Source organism: Somniosus microcephalus, chromosome 3 (assembly GCF_052327205.1).
Source record: "Somniosus microcephalus isolate GS21.2 chromosome 3, FLI_Smic_1.0, whole genome shotgun sequence".
Classification (NCBI taxonomy): domain Eukaryota; kingdom Metazoa; phylum Chordata; class Chondrichthyes; order Squaliformes; family Somniosidae; genus Somniosus; species Somniosus microcephalus.
In genome coordinates, this window is record NC_140989.1 from 311,987,827 (window position 1) to 312,005,296 (window position 17,470).

The window sequence follows — 17,470 nt, forward strand, 5'->3', positions numbered from 1 at the left end:
TCCCGTCGACGCTGCTCGGCCTTTTCCTGTGCCGCCGGTCGGCTCTAGCCGCCGCTGTGCGGGAAGGGTCTGCGCCGTACCTGTTGCCAGCCCGTTTCGCTGGAGTCTCCGTTGGATGGTCGACGCCCGTGCTTGTGGAATCGGCCGCCTTCTGCAGAGTTGCAGGTAGGTTCGAATCTGCTCGTCGCCAATGTTAAATCCGTGTATCTTGATGTTGTGTGTCCTTCAATAACTAGACAGAGACTGCAGGGGAACAATCAACAGGTGTTTACTGGATGAGGGTTACTCTAAAACTAACTACAGATCCCTACTCAGGGTTATATACAGGTGTGGTCACTGCCGGTACTACAGTATACAGGAGCTGTAAAAAGTAGTTCTCCCCTTAAAGGTACATACACTACAGAAGGGATACGGGAACCGGGTGGGTAAATGTGAGAGGAACTATTTGCTCAAGTGGTGAGTAAACACGACCCGACTGTTTGAACCGAATGGCCTGTTTCCAAGTTGTAACTTTTCTCTATTTCTGTATCTTGCCGCTCCATTGTACAGTGTATTAGAACATTAACTGATTACAATAAGGAAAAAGTGTATTTCTCATGTTTTTTTCCCCCATTTTTCTTTATAGTCTCTGCATTTTATGCCGAATGTTTCTCGAAAAGAATCCAGTTCAATGCTCACATTTGGACTAAATCTAAGTTTCTTGGAATGTCTATAGGGGTGCATAACATAGGACAGGGTAAGTTTTTCACACATCTCCTACTGCACTAATATTCTGTATTCTCACTGTAAATAAACTGCTGGCATGTTTTTCTGTGTTATTTTTATTTAATTTTTGTTCTGTCCTATTTTTCCCCTATCCTCTCGTATCTTGCCGAACTGGCCGTTACATGTGAACCTTTGACCACATTGGGCATCACAGCCACATTCGTGGCTTCATCTACTGTCATCTACATACATGTATTCCCAGCAGAGGTTGCCATATATGTATTGGGTGCTGACTTTCCTTTTCCTGACTTAAGTAAAACCTCTACTGCCATGTTTGAGATGGGCTGACTCAATGCAGACCAGCAATTGAACTTGGATCCTGCTTGGTCTGTGATTCAGAGACATTGGTGGAGAAATTCCCCATGAGGGCCATTTGGGTTGCAAAGTCAAAAATGTTTGAAAAGTTAGAGCCAGACACTAACCGTTTCAAACTTTTGAGAAATTCCCATTTTTTGCTCCAAGAGGGAAGTGGAGCGCTGCAGGGGCTCTTCCCTCAATTAAAGGGAAGGGCTCCCCGTTGCAAACTCTGCATTTTTTTTTGGCATCTGCTGGAGAACTGGGGTGCGGGAGTGCCACCCGATCAGCCCGTCACTCAAGCTGAGTGCCGAGCTGACCAATCGTGGCACTCAGCCCGTGTCCAGTGCTCAGAAAAAATCTTTTTTTTTTAAAAAAGGCGATTTTTTTTTTTCATGTCGGCCAGCCACCGCCCCTTTAAATGGCGCCCCGTGAGTGGCCGACCTCACTGTTCGCAACCCCTTCAGCAGTCGGTACCATCGCTCGACGCTGCTGCGGGGCGCGAGGGGGAATTTTTCTCCCAGGGCGCTGCACCCAGAGATGACGTCATGATCTCCGGGCGCAGAAGATCGGGGCGATACCTGGCAGCGCCACTGCTAACCTACCGCGGAATTTTGCACGAGGCGCGGCTAGTGCCTCGTGGGGGCGAAAAGCCATTTGCGCCTCGTGGGGGCGAAAAGCCTGTTGGAGGTGCTAACGATGGGAATTTCGCTCCCAATGAATTACCTCTGAGCCAATAGGAAAACCTCAGTATTTTTAGGACTGAATGAGCCAAGGCCATTTAATCTGTCAGCTTGACCCTCGAGTACTATAACTCAATCCAGCCTTGAATTCAACTGCTTTTTGAATTCCCTTCTTGTTGATTTACTTGTTGCTTATTCTAAATATTTGTCATAGCTTAGGTAAGATTTTTTTTAATTCAATTTATTTATCACTGAGTTAAATTTATGTCCTACTGGCCTGACTTATGTTGAACTGGTTTTCAAAGCTCAGTTTATACTAAATACTTGCTTTCACAGACTTCTCTCCAAAACCACCACCTAGCCAAAGCTGAAGCTTTTCTAATCTTTCCTTACAGCTTATCTCCTTCACACGTGACCATTCTTGTTGTTGCTTTCTTCACCGTCTCCAACGCAAATGTGTCCTTTCTGTAGTGTGGCGGGCAAATTGTACACTACTGCACTTGCAGTCTGGCCAGAGATTGTAAAACTTCGGCATAAGCTCTGTAGCCTGATTCGCCATTGTTCAGTCTACATTGTCCAATCTACTTATATTTTTAATTGTTTCCTTATGTTGTTGTGATATTGGAAGTGACATGTTTACTGTTCCTCCCAGGTCTCTCTCTGAGTCTCCCTATGCTACTTCTGTCCATTCATTATTTATCTATGTTCATTTTCTGCCTAATGTGCAATATTTTATATTTTCAGTTACAGATTTTATTTGCCATTTGTTTGCCCAGTTACACAGCTGATTTGGATCGTTCTGCAAATTAGGCTGGTGTGCAGCATCTTCCCATTCTAATTCCATGCTGGCCATTTCTTAGTTAAGCTGTTGCCGTGTAGGTACTGCTTCAGTTGAATCTTAATGGAAATAATTCTAAACAAAGAGGAGCTTGCATTTATGTAGCACCTTACCGTGTCTCTCAGGCCAATCTAGGTTATTTTTGTTAATTCTTTTTATTTCCTGCCGGCACTTAGACTTTCATGAGTGGTTTTGCCAGTTGTTGTTGGTTTTTTTTGCTCCCAGTTCCCTCTCCTGGCAGCCATGGTTTTGCTAGTGTGAATCTTTGAGCTGACGTGTATGGAAGAGGAGGACAGTTGGAGGGATGTTGAGCAGATCCAGCTGCCCAGGAGGTGTGTGACCTCCTGTCAACCCCTTCGCTGTAGAGAGGTGAAACTGGCAGATGTAGTGCTGGTGCAGGCTCCTCCTCCTGATGGAAGCTGTGCCAGCATGCCCCTGGTGGCTTCTCTGCAATAGTTGAACATTCGTTATGCTGGTTAGTTTTTCGGAAGTACGCCAGTCACAGCGTGCCTTGCTCTGTGTGGTGCTGCATGGAAGAAGAGAGGTTGATCAAGAACCAGCATTGTCTGATTGGACACCCCAGCCAAGATCAATCATTTCTGCCAGCTCTGGCACACCTATTTGCCAAAGATCATTGAGGATCTGAAATGAAAACAGAAAACGCTAGAAATACTCAGCAGGTCAGGCAGCATCTGTGGAGAGAGAAACAGAGTTAACGTTTCAGGGCGATGACCTTTCATCAAAACTGGAAAATGTTACAGATGTAACAGGTTTTAAGCAGGTACAGAGGCAGGGAAAAGGGGGGCGGTGGGAGGAAAGAACAAAAGTGAAGGTCTGTGATAGGGTGGAAGGCAGGAGAGATTGAATGACAAAAGGGATGATGGTGCAAGGCAAAAGTGGGTGGTAATGGGACAAGTAAAGAAACAAAAGATGGGTCTAGAAGAGATGTAAATGGGAATAGCAGAATCAGGACTTGCTGTCATAGCAACACCTTTTATTTGGAGGAAGTGAATGGAGTCAAAGGAGAAATTGTTAAATGTGAGAACAAGTTCAGCCAGGCGGAGGAGGATGGGGACAGGTTGGGCTTCCGTTCAAGGAGGAAGTGGAGTGCCCTCAGGCCGTCCTGGTGGAGGATGGAGGTGTAGATGGATTGAATGTCCATGGTTAAAAGGAGGCAGTTAGGGACTGGAAACTGTTAAAGTGGCTGAGAGCGTCAGAAGAGTCATGGATGTAGGTGGGAAGAGACTGGACAAGGGGAGAAAAAATAGTCAAGATAGGAAGAAATCAGTTCTGTGGGGAAAGAACAAGTTGCAATGGTGGGTCTACCGGGGCAGTCCTGTTTGTGGATTTTGGGAAGGAGGTCGAGGTGGGCTGTGCGGGGTTGGGGGACTATGAGGTTGGAGGCCGTGGAGGGAAGATCTCCAGAGGAGATAAGGTCAGTAACAGTCTGGGGAACGATGTCTTGATGTTCGCTGGTGGGTCCTGGGCCAGAGGGAGGTGTCAGAGTTGGTTTTCAGCCTTTGCAAGGTAGAGGTCAGTTCAGCAAATAACAGCGCCACAGTTGTCAGCCGGTTTAATAACAATGTTCGGGTTGAACCTGAGAGAATGGAGTGCTGCAAGTTCAGAGGGAGGTAGGTTAAAGTGAGTGAGCGGAGTAGAAAAATTGAGACTGTATGTATTATCATCTATACATATCTCTTATTTTATTGGGGATCCATTTTTTTCTGGTTCTGAGCCAGCAGGGAAAAAGATGGCAAGCTGCTGTAAGGGTATCTGCGTCTACCATGCAGCAGACGACTAGCCTGTTAGGACAGTTACAGTCAGCTGTGGCCTGAACCTTGGGTGCTCCTCCTTGTAGGCATGCTGCAGAGTTGACCTTTAAGGGTGGTGCCTTGGAGTGGCACAGTGTGTAACCCTCCTCACAAGCAACTCATGCAGCACCACCTCAACATCAGCAGTCATCAAACAAGATTGGGTTGGTTGAAGTCACCTTTCTTATCTAATTGTACAAAATCCTGTCGTCTTCCTTCACCTGTTCTGGGAGTCTGTCCTTTGCCTGCTTGTCGAGGCATACTCTCATTTTTTGCCTCCCTGTTTCAACCTCCTTAGCTCTGAAATTATCCTGAACATATGAAACTCCCCTTCCTCCTTGTCTGTTCTCATTGCATTCTTTCCTGAACATTCTAAACGCTTGCATATTGAATCTACTCCGAACTGCTGGGCTGAACCATGTTTTTGTAATCCCCATGATGTCGTAATTTCTTTCCATTACATACAATTCCAATTCCAACCTATTATTCTGAGTAGCATTCAGGTAAAAGGAAATCAATTGTGTTGCTTACTTTTATCTTAGAATTTTGAGTCTGTTTATTTAACCTTAATTAATTTTCTGAGTTTTTTTCCTTCACCTTGACCACTTTCCAACTTCTGCTCATCCACAGTTAAAGTCTATTTCTTTCATTTGACAGGATGTGTCTCTCTGCTCGATTATGATGAGCATTATATTCTCACTTTTCCAAATGGCTATGGAAGGCAAGTACTGTCCTGTATGTTACCACTATAAATTTCCTTATTGGCCATCAGTACACGTTAAGAGAAACCAGTTTGTGTTTATTATTCTGTTTGAAAGCTATGCTAAATGTCGTGATATTTAGGCTTTTTCAATTTATCTAACAGGTCTATTCTAACAGTTCCGTGGGTGGAACTAGGAGGCGAATGCAACATAACTTGTACAAAAACAGGATACAATGCCAACATTATATTTCACACCAAGCCTTTCTATGGAGGCAAGAAACACAGAATAACTGCCGAAATCTTGTAGGTTTATATTACATATTTGATTATCATTAGTCATCAATAGTAACTTGCAAAGAAATAAATACCTTTTAATTTATTTGCTATTTTAGTTCTCCAAATGACAAGAAGCCTTTCAGCTCAATTGAAGGAGAGTGGAATGGAGTGATGTATGCTAAATGGAGTACAGGGGTAAGCTGTGTCTCAAAGTAAAAGGTGCAGGTCACATTGCATGTTGTGCTGCTTTTCTGGTAGCGAGACGAACCATGCTAAATAAACTAAATGCTCATATGGTTGCAAGGTAACTGGATTACTAAGTACTGCTTATATTTTTAATATAGATAAAATTAAAACGAATTTTTTTTTTGCCTTTTGTTTCTTGTTTTACATTTTAATTTTTTTTTTAAACTTCTGTTCTGTTTTCTTGCCCTACCCCCCAAACAACCCTGGCTTGGAACAGTGAGACAATTCAGCCTGTGAACCTCAGAGGGCTACTTGAAAGTACATGAAGCAATAGCCCTGTCATACTGCCAGTTTCCCCATTTCCCTAAAGACATTGCAGTTGGCCTCTGAGCAGCTAAGTCATTTAGACCAGGGAGGTCACAGATTCAGTCGCTGCTCTCAATTGTGTTAGCTGCTCTCAGCTGAGGTGCTAGTCGGGGTATTGAAGTTAACCTGAGCACCTCTGGGTTAGGGAGGGGAAAATCATCTGGGTTTTCCGTGAGTGCGTGCCATCCAGTGACCCACCCTAAAAGTGCATATGTGAAACCAGAACTGGGCTTAGCTGAGATGGCATCTGCTGTCAAAATAGCCCATTAGGGCTCACTGACCAGGTTCACACCTGAATAATAGCCGCTTGTGCAAGATATTCAAAGGGCGACTGACACCTATGAAACTGTGCCATAGTGAGGTCAGTAGGTGTGCATTTCAGCTGCGGTGGCAGTGCTGCCTGAGGTGTGGCAGGGTGAGACTTTCCACCGCTGATCTTGGTGGAGGTGTGGCAGGGTGAGACTTTCCGCCGCTGATCTCGGTGGAGGTGTGGCAGGGTGAGACCTTCCACCGCTGATCTAGGTGGAGGTGTGGCAGGGTGAGACTTTCCACCACTGATCTCAGTGGAGGTGTGGCAGGGTGGGACTTTCCACTGCTGATCTCGGTGGAGGTGTGGCAGGGGTGAGACTTTCCACCACTGATCTCAGTGGAGGTGTGGCAGGGTGAGACTTTCCACCGCTGATCTCGGTGGAGATGTGGCAGGGTGAGACTTTCCACCACTGATCTTGGTGGAGGTGTGGCAGGGGTGAGACTTTCCACCACTGATCTCGGTGGAGGTGTGGCAGGGGTGAGACTTTCCACCACTGATCTCAGTGGAGGTGTGGCAGGGTGAGACTTTCCACCGCTGATCTCGGTGGAGGTGTGGCAGGGTGAGACTTTCCACCACTGATCTTGGTGGAGGTGTGGCAGGGTGAGACTTTCCACCGCTGATCTCGGTGGAGGTGTGGCAGGGTGAGACTTTCCACCACTGATCTTGGTGGAGGTGTGGTAGGGTGAGACCTTCCCCTGCTGATCTCGGTGGAGGTGTGGCAGGGTGAGACTTTCCCCCGCTGATCTTGGTGGAGGTGTGGCAGGGTGAGACTTTCCACCGCTAATCTCGGTGGAGGTGTGGTAGGATGAGACCTTCCCCTGCTGATCTCGGTGGAGGTGTGGCAGGGTGAGACTTTCCACCGCTGATCTCGGTGGAGGTGTGGTAGGGTGAGACCTTCCCCTGCTGATCTCGGTGGAGGTGTGGCAGGGTGAAACTTTCCACCGCTGATCTCGGTGGAGGTGTGGCAGGGTGATGCACTATCAATTGCTACAAAAGACTGGAGATTGAGAAAGTAATAAACAGGCTTTTATTACCAAAGAACAGAGCATGCCTCTTGTGGTTGCCTGGTATCCAAAAGGGCCGGAGGCTTCTGAGCAGCGACCTTTATACCCAGCCATGAGGGTGGAGCCAGGGGCGGAGTCAGCTGAGGCATGCACAGACAAGTACAACAATATGCAAGAGTGAACAACAGTACTAACAGTGAACAACAGTACTAACAACAGTGGTGAACAACAATACTAACAACAGTGGTTTACCACACAGGGTGAGACCTTCCCCTGCTGATCTCGGTGGAGGTGTGGCAGGGTGAGACTTTCCACCGCTGATCTCGGTGGAGATGTGGCAGGGTGAGACTTTCCACCGCTGATCTAGGTGGAGGTGTGGCAGGGTGAGACTTTCCACCGCTGATCTCGGTGGAGGTGTGGCAGGCTGAGACTTTCCACCACTGATCTTGGTGGAGGTGTGGCAGGGTGAGACTTTCCACTGCTGATCTTGGTGGCGATGTGGCAGGGTGAGACTTTCCACCGCTGACCTCGGTGGAGGTGTGGCAGGGTGAGACTTTCCACCGCTGATCTCGGTGGAGGTGTGGCAGGGTGAGACTTTCCATCGCTGATCTTGGTGGAGGTGTGGCAGGGTGAGACTTTCCACCGCTGATCTAGGTGGAGGTGTGGCAGGGTGAGACTTTCCACCGCTGATCTAGGTAGAGATGTGGCAGGGTGAGACTTTCCCCCGCTGATCTCAGTGGAGGTGTGGCAGGGTGAGACTATCCACCGCTGATCTTGGTGGAGGTGTGGCAGGGTGAGACTTTCCGCCGCTGATCTTGGTGGAGATGTGGCAGGGTGAGACTTTCCACCGCTTATCTCGGTGGAGATGTGGCAGGGTGAGACTTTCCACCGCTGATCTAGGTGGAGATGTGGCAGGGTGAGACCTTCCACCGCTGATCTTGGTGGAGGTATGGCAGGGTGAGACTTTCCACCGCTGATCTCGGTGGAGGTGTGGCAGGGTGAGACCTTCCACCGCTGATCTCGGTGGAGGTGTGGCAGGGTGAGACTTTCCACCGCTGATCTCGGTGGAGGTGTGGTACAGTGGGACTTTCCACCACTGATCTCGGTGGAGGTGTGGCAGGGTGAGACTTTCCACCGCTGATCTAGGTAGAGATGTGGCAGGGTGAGACTTTCCATCGCTGATCTCGGTGGAGGTGTGGCAGGGTGAGACTTTCCACCGCTGATCTTGGTGGAGGTGTGGCAGGGTGGGACCTTTCACCGCTGATCTCGGTGGAGGTGTGGCAGGGTGGGACTTTCCACCACTGATCTCGGTGAAGGTGTGGCAGGGTGGGACTTTCCACCGCTAATCTTGGTGGAGGTGTGGCAGGGTGAGACCTTCCACCGCTGATCTCGGTGGAGGTGTGGCAGGGTGGGACTTTCCACCACTGATCTCGGTGAAGGTGTGGCAGGGTGGGACTTTCCACCGCTAATCTTGGTGGAGGTGTGGCAGGGTGAGACCTTCCACCGCTGATCTCGGTGGAGGTGTGGCAGGGTGGGACTTTCCACCGCTGATCTTGGTGAAGTGGGATAAGTCTTGTGGCAATTATTTTGGAGGTTTCCACTGGTGATTTCTCCTGTGCAAGGGAGCCCACCTCACCAGGGAGGTAGAAGTGGGAAGCATTTTTGTTTCCTGGCAAAACCTGATGATGTGGGACAGTGATTTTACTCAATGGATAGGCCATTTAATCCGTCCCCTGTAGTAACGCTGGATGTCAATAAAATGCTATTGTGACGGGCATCCAACGTTACTAAGATGGTAATGATTAGAAATGTGATATGATGTCACCTCATCATTACCACCTTTTCTGAATGCACCTGCCCATATTTGGGTGAGCACTTGTGTCAGGTGGAAGTAATGCTGGAAGGTCAGTGTGGGTCCCTAAATGGGTGGGAAAACAAGTGTAACTCGGGCAGAAAATCCTGCCTGGTACCTTCATCAAAGGAGAGGAGGGAAGGGTATAAAATTAAAATTAAAAATTAAATTCACAAGTGTTTGGCCTGAAATTTGTTAATAAAAAGAAAAAATGCAATAGAAATTAATTTTGTTCGAAGATGGTCTATGTTTACCCTCTGCCTTGTGATTTAAAAATAAATTAGCACATGGATCTGTCTGTATATGTAGTTGTGCAAGATTTAAAATGTCTTACTGGCATAACTAATGAAGACTTTATGGTTTGTTTTAATGAAGGAGAACAGCCTATTTGTAGATACAAAGAAATTGCCTATTATCAAGAAAAAAGTAAGAAAATTGGAAGATCAGGATGAATTTGAATCTAGAAGGTAATGATTTACAATCCTTGTGCTGCAGTCATGAGAACAGAGATGTATTTTTCTATCCTTAAAGGAGAAGGAGAGTGTCAGGTGAAAACTGTATTCAAAGTACACCTGCTCTTTATAGGAGATAATGCAATTTGCCAGCCTGTAGAATGGTTTCCAGGGTTTGGATGACTGCAGAAGGGTTCTCAATTCACATGAATAAAAGATTTTCCTTCCTTTTTAAGTGTTCTGATCAAGTAGAATCCTGTCCAGCTGATATTTATTTTTAAGTTGTGGACGTAATGAATGTTGGTTCTTGCGTGTTCTGTATGCATTTTGTTTTCCTCCTTCAACACTAAGATACAATGCAATGCCCACCTAAAGTTGTATTCTTTAATAATTACCCTACACTGGGAACATCAGGGAATGCTTAATAAATAAATAATGACTATAATAACGAATAATACAATGCACTGAAATAGATGTAATATCTCCAAGTTTGCAGATGACACAAAGCTGGGTGGGCATGTATGCTGTGAGGAGGATGCCGAGAAACTCCAGTATGATTTGGACAGGTTGGGTGATTGGGCAGATGCAGTATAATGTGGATAAATGTGAGGTTATCCACTTTGGTGGCAAAAACAGGAAGGCAGATTATTATCTGAACGGCAATAGATTGGGAGAAGGGGAAGTGCAACGAGACCTGGGTGTCCTTGTGCACCAGTCGCTGAAGGTAAGCATGCAGGTGCAGCAGGCGGTTAAGAAGGCAAATGGTATGTTGGCCTTTGTAGCGAGAGGGTTTGAGTACAGGAACAAGGATATCTTGCTGCAGTTGTACAGGGCCTTGGTGAGACCACACCTTGAGTATTGTGTGCAGTTTTAGTCGCCTTATCTGAGGAAGGATGTTCTTGCTATGGAGGGAGTGCAGCGAAGATTCACCAGACTGATACCTGGGATGGCAGGAATGACGTATGAGGAGAGATTAGGTCGATTGGGCTTATACTCGCTGGAATTTAGAAGAATGAGAGGGGATCTCATTGAAACTTATAAAATTCTAACAGGACTGGACAGACTAGATGCGGGAAGGATGTTCCCAATGGCGGGGAGTCCAGAACCAGGGGTTACAGCCTAAGGATAAGGGGTAAGCCATTTAGGACAGAGATGGAGGAAGAATTTCTTCACCCAGAGAGTGGTGAACCTGTGGAATTCTCTACCACTGAAGGCAGTTGAGGCCAATTCATTAAATATATTCAAGAAGGAGTTAGATATATTTCTTAAGGCTAAAGGGATCAAGGGATATGGGGAAAAGGCAGGGACAGGGTAATGAGTTTGGATGATCAGCCATGATCTCATTGAATGGCGGAGTAGGTTCGAGGGGCCGAATGGCCTACTCCTGCTCCTATATTCTATGTTTCTATAGTCCCAAATTATTTGTTTTCATATATATATGTTCTTGAAATATGGGCAGGGCAATAAACATCCTACAATTTCTTGTGTTAACCATCATTTTAATGTTTGTGAAGCTGCTTCATAAACTTGAATGCCTGAGCCTATCTTCAAAGGAGTCTTGGGCAAAGTATAGGGTATTGCATGGCTATGTGGCTCTGTGAGTTGATGCAAATAAATCTAAATTGGAAGTATACTTGACTTTTCGCATACTAATCTTCATCCAGAATTGGTTCTTATATTCACATCTGAACTGAGCATCAGATTACTTATTAGAGTAAAGTAAAAACATTGACGATTTTAGTCAGGTCTTATTTCTATCTGATAGCATTCAGTGATTTTCTGTGCCTTGTATTATTGAGTAAACCACCATTCTAAGCCTTTGAGAAAAAGCCCCCTTATGTCCCTTAAATTAGTTATACAATAGTGTACGGCAAGAAAAGAAGCCATTGTTGGAGGTGCTCCGCCTACAATTGGATGAGTAAGAGTGGAACCAAGCGAGTGCAATCCCACTGAGCTGGAGAATGGAGAAAAGTCATTGGAGGAACATGGTGTGGTTGAAAAACTGTTCGTTCTTCCTTATTTAGTCAGCCTACACATATAAATACAGCATAGAATATTGCTATCATCCACTGAAGAAGGATGCCTGCATGTTGAGTCCCTTTATGAACTTCATGATCTGTTTATATTTGTCCATAAGACCCACCGATTGCTCCCTTGATCTCATTCCCACTATACAGCTGACCACCCAATTTCCCTTCCTGGCCCCCATGCTCGCTGACATTGGTTCTCTCTCAAGTACCCCCTCCCTTTCAAAACTCCCATAATTTCCTCTACAACCCCCCCCCCTTAAAAACCCATCCTTGATCTCTCTGCCCTTGCAAACTATCATCCCATCTACAACCTCCCTATCTACAAAGTCCTTGAATGTGTTGTTTCCAAAATCCATATGAACATGCTAAATTGGCAGGCAGGAAAAGACCAGCTGATCCATCAAGCCTGCCCACATTTTTAAAAATTCATTCCTGGGATGTGGACATCGCTAGCAAGGCCAGCATTTATTGCCCATCCCTAATTGCCCTTGAGAAGGTGGTGGTGAGCCGCCTTCTTGAATCACTGCAGTCGTGGTGAAGGTGCTCCCATAGTACTGTTAGGGTGGGAGTTCCACGATTTTGATCCAGCGACGATGAAGGAATGGTGATACATTTCCAAGTCAGGATGGTGTGTAACTTGGAGGGGAACATGCAGGTGATGGTGTTCCCATGTGCCTGCTGCCCTTGTTCTTCTAGGTAGTAGAGACCGTGGGTTTGGGAGGTGCTGCCGAAGAAGCCTTGGCGAGTTGCTGCAGTGGATCTTGTAAATGATGCACACTGCAGCCACGGTATGCCGGTGGTGGAGGGAGTGAATGTTTAAGGTGGTGGATGGGGTGCCAATCAAGTAGGCTATTTTGTCTTGGATGATGTCAAGCTTCTTGAGTGTTGTTGGAGCTGCACTCATCTAGGCAAGTGGATCCATTGCACTCCTGACTTGTGCCTTGTAGATGGTGGAAAGGCTTTGGAGAGTCAGGAGGTGAGACACTCGCCGCAGAATACCCAGCCTCTGAGCTGCTATTGTAGCCACAGTATTTATGTGGCTGGTCCAGTTAAGTTTCTGGTCAACGGTAACCCCCAGGATGTTGATGGTGGGGGATTCGGCAATGGTAATGCCATTGAATGTCAAGGGGCGGTGGTTAGACTCTCACTTGTTGGAGATGGTCATTGCCTGGCACTTGTGTGGTGCGAATGTTACCTGCCACTTCTAAGCCCAAGCCTGAACGTCATCCAGGTCTTGTTGCATTCGGGCATGGACTGCTTCATTATCTGAGGAGTTGCGAATGGAACTGAACACTGTGCAGTCATCAGCGAACATCCCCACTTCTGACCTTATGATGGAGGGAAGATCATTGATGAAGCAGCTGAAGATGGTTGGGCCTAAGACACTGCCCTGAGGAACTCCTGCAGCGATGACCTGGGTCTGAGGTGATTGACCTTCAATCACCACAACCATCTTCCTTTGTGTTAGGTATGACTCCAGCCACAGGAGAGTTTTCCCCCAGATTCCCCTTGACTTCAGTTTTACTAGGGCTCCTTGATGCCTCACTCGGTCAAATGCTGCCTTGATGTCAAGGGCAGTCACTCTCACCTCACCTCTGGAATTCAGCTCTTTTGTCCATGTTTGGACCAAGGCTGTAGGTCTGGAGCCGAGTGCTCCTGGTGGAACCCAAACTGAGCATCAGTGAGCAGGTTATTGGCGAGTAAGTGCCGCTTGATAGCACTGTTGACGACACCGTCCATCACTTTACTGAACCAGGGCTGGTCCCCTGGTTTGATGGTAATGGTAGAGTGAGGGATATGCCGGGCCATGAGGTTACAGATTGTGGTGGAATACAATTCTGCTGCTGCTGATGGCCCACAGTGCCTCATGGATGCTCAATTTTGAGCTGCTAGATCTGTTCTGAATCCAACCCATTTAGCACGGTGGTAGTGCCACACAACACGATGGAGTGTGTCCTCAATGTAAAGATGGGTTTTCGTCACCACAATGACTGTGTGGTGGTCACAGGAAGATTGGTGAGGATGAGGTCAAGTAGGTTTTTCCCTCGTGTTGGTTCTCTCACCACCTGTCACAGGCCCAGACTGGCAGTTATGTCCTTCAGGACTCGGCTAGCTGGGTCAGTAGTGGTGCTACCGAGCCACTCTTGGTGATGGACATTTAAGTCCCCCACCCAGAGTACATTCTGTGCCCTTGCTACCCTCAGTGCTTCTTCCAATTGGTTTTCAACATGGAGGAGAACTGATTCAAAGGTGGAGGGCGGGCGATAGGTGGTAATCAGCAGGAAGTTTCCTTGCCCATGCTTGACTTGAAACCATGAGACTTCATGGGGTCCGGAGTCAATGTTGAGGACTCCCAGGGCCACTCCATCCTGACTGTATACCACTGTGCCACCACCCCTGGTGGGTCTGTCCTGCCGGTGGGACAGGACATACCCAGGGATGGTGATTAAGGAACCTGGGACATTGGCTGAAAGGTATGATTGTGTGAGTATGACTATGTCAAGCTGTTGCTGTCCGCCACCAATGTTCCCACTAAGCTACACGGCCACGCAGCGCTCCAGGGGTCCTGCACACCGGTGAGCCAGCTTTTAAATTGAAAGAACCGCGCATGCGCAGAATTTTGAATGGGCCGCGTGGCCAAAAAAAAAATTACGGGGAGCATTTTCCGCCACTGCACTAAAACGGCCCAAATTAAAGTCACATATGACATCCCTTCCCGTCCTCCTCAACCTCTCTGCAGCCTTTGATACAGTCAACCACACTTTTCACCTCCAGTGCCTCTTCTGCATTGTCTATCTCAGTGGGTTTGCTGTTCGTTTGGATCCACTCTTACCCATTCAATCGTAGCCAGAACATCTCCAGCAATAGGACAAAGTCAGCATGGTTTTATGAAGGGGAAGTCATGTTTGACAAATTTGCTGGAGTTCTTTGAGGAAGTAACATATAGGGTGGATAAAGGGGAACCAGTGGACGTAGTGTATTTAGACTTCCAAAAGGCATTTGACAAGGTGCCACACAAAAGATTATTGCTTAAGATAAAAAATCACCAGGATTGGGGGTAATATTCTGGCATGGATAGAGGATTGGCTATCTAACAGAAGGCAGAGAGTTGGGATAAATGGTTCATTCTCAGAATGGCAATCAGTAACTAGTGGTGTTCCGCAGGGGTCGGTGCTGGGTCCCCAACTCTTTACAATCTATATTAACGATTTGGAGGAGGGGACCGAGTGTAACATAGCAAAGTTTGCAGATGATACTAAGATGGGAGGGAAAGTAGTGAGTGAGGAGGACATAAAAAACCTGCAAGGGGACATAGACAGGCTAAGTAAGTGGGAAGAGATTTGGCAGATGGAATACAATACTGGAAAGTGTGAGGTTATGCACTTTGGCAGGAAAAATCGTAGAGCAAGCTATTACCTTAATGGCAAGAAACTGGAAAGTACTGAAGTACAAAGGGATCTGGGGGTCCTGGTGCACGAAACTCAAAAGGTTAGTATGCAGGTGCAGCAAGTGATTAAGAAGGCCAATGGAATGTTGGCTTTCATTGCTAGGGGGATAGAATATAAAAATAGGGAGGTATTGCTTCAGTTGTACAAGGTATTGGTGAGACCGCACCTGGAATACTGCGTACAGTTTTGGTGTCCATACTTAAGAAAAGACATACTTGCTCTCGAGTCAGTACAAAGAAGGTTCACTCGGTTAATCCCGGGGATGAGGGGGTGGACATATGAGGAGAGGTTGAGTAGATTGGGACTCTACTCATTGGAGTTCAGAAGAATGAGAGGCGATCTTATTGAAACATATAAGATTGTGAAGGGGTTGGATCGGGTGGATGCGGGGAGGATGTTCCCGATGATGGGTGAAACTAGAACTAGGGGGCATAGTCTTAGAATAAGGGGCTGCTCTTTCAAAACTGAGATGAGGAGGAACTACTTCACTCAGAGGGTGGTAGGTCCATGGAATATGCTGCCCCAAAAAGCTGTAGAAGCTAGATCATTACATAAATTTAAAACAGAAATAGACAGTTTCCTAGAAGTAAAGGGAATTAAGGGTTACGGGGAGCGGGCAGGAATTTGGACATGAGTCTAGGTTCGGATCGGACATGGCCCTGTGGGTAGCGGAGCAGGCCCAGGGGCCGTGTAGCCTGATCCTGCTCCTATTTCGTGTGCCTAATTCTGTTAGATTCAGGAGATGGTTCTGTGACAGTAGATTGGCGGTTAGGATCAGATCAGCCATGATCTTATTAAATGGCGGAGCAGGCTCGAGGGGCCGATTGGCCTACTCCTGCTCCTATTTCTTATGTTCTTATGGCTTCTCATCCCGCCCCACGCCGTTACCTCTGGATCCTTTTCATCATCTAAATGCTGCCCCTTGGCAACATCATCCAAAGACATAGGCCCCGATTTTCTGCTTGTGTGGGGAATGGTCGGATTTCCCCGAATGTGGGGTTTCTGACACACATAAAAAAGTGTCAGCCAGCTCCACGCAATTTTCCCTCAAGTAGCCAATTAATTCCCAGCATGTGGGAAGCCTTGCTAATTGTCCAATTCCAGTCAGAAATCCCCACACTATGATGTCATCATTCGTGGTGCTTTCAAAGTGTCCAGCAAGCTTCTCCACTGCTGCAGGCTTCTCAACCACTCTTGCACAATGGCAGAGGAGCCTGCACCAGCTGATGGCAGCGGCAGAGGCCGAGCTGCCTTCAAATTCGACGAGGCTTCACTGCAGGCATTATTGGATGAGGTAAGGGCCCACAGGGAGGTCCTCTTCCCTAGGTCAAGGAGGAAGAGGCCTCCCACTGAGACCAATGCTGCATGGATGCAGGTGTCAGCAGATGCCAACTTGCTGGGAGTCACCAGAAGAACCTTGGCATTACATCTCTATCTCCTTCCTTTACTCCCCCACAGTACCATCCAGAGCCCCCGTCCTCACTGTGGAGGAGGAAGAGGCTGTGCAGCCAGACTCCTCAGAGGAAGCTCCAACCTCTGAGGGCGCAGCATCAGCAGAAGTAAGCGCACCCAGCACCAGCGCAGACACTCACACCTCGGGGGGACCTTCGGGACATAGAGTAGTGTTGTCACCTGGTGTTTCACAGCTCACAAGTGAGCCTCAGCAGATTCTGGAGACAGGGACAGCAGTGGAGTGTCCTCGTCGGAGGGCGCAGGACTCTGCCAGCTCAGCTCAGCTGTGCTGCATGACGACCCTCTGCCTCTGGGTCCATCCGCAAGAGAAGAGGTGATGGATCTCCATACACAGATGCAGGAGTCTCTGGCAGGTTTTGTCTCCAGGGTCGCTGCGAGTGTGGAGCGAATGGAGGAGTCCATAGCGACCATGAGCAGAGCCTTTCTGGAGTCATTGGCGCATGAACTCATCACCATGGAAAGGTTGGCAACCTCCATGCAGGAGATAACTCGCCAGGGTACGGAAAACATGGTGAGTGCTCATAAGAGAATGACATCTCTTGAGGAGCGTTGGCCATCTGTTGAGCAGAGAAACCAGATCTTCATGGAAGTCCTTCTGAGTAGGACTGCCAGTGCAGAAACGGGTCCCACTGGCCCCCTAAAGCGCAGCAAGGTGCTCTCAAGCCACTTCCAAGCGCTGGCCCCTTCTGGCCTGTGCAGCTTCAGGTGAGTGAGCAGCAGCCTGGTGCTCCTGGTGCTCATCCTGCTGTTCCTGGTTCTGCTGCTGCCACCTCTAATGCCAGGAAGGGAACGTCCCAAAGGCCTCCCATGCTTCTGGCAGATGCCTCCGTTGAGGGGACGCTGAGCTAGGGTGGTGAGAGGGGCTTCCCAGGAGCTCACACTGGAGAAGTGTGTGAGGCTCCAACTTTCTGCAGCTGCTCCTAAGGCTTCAAAAAGTTCCCCCCAAGCCTTGATCAACAAGGTCCTGCAGCCTGCAAA

The 17,470-nt window shown here is 47.6% G+C and overlaps 1 protein-coding gene across 9 annotated transcripts in view; it reads left to right on the top strand.

Annotated features, from left to right (window-relative positions):
* Positions 1 to 17,470, top strand: part of osbpl9 (oxysterol binding protein-like 9) — a 232,894-nt gene that overhangs the window by 211,105 nt on the left and 4,319 nt on the right. For all 9 annotated transcript variants that reach the window (XM_085982919.1, XM_085982918.1, XM_085982920.1 and 6 more), the window contains 5 exons: positions 626 to 736; positions 5,049 to 5,112; positions 5,257 to 5,397; positions 5,487 to 5,565; positions 9,464 to 9,555. In XM_085982919.1, the coding sequence (XP_085839045.1) occupies positions 626 to 736; positions 5,049 to 5,112; positions 5,257 to 5,397; positions 5,487 to 5,565; positions 9,464 to 9,555 (487 nt within the window). The remainder of the gene's footprint in view (positions 1 to 625; positions 737 to 5,048; positions 5,113 to 5,256; positions 5,398 to 5,486; positions 5,566 to 9,463; positions 9,556 to 17,470) is intronic.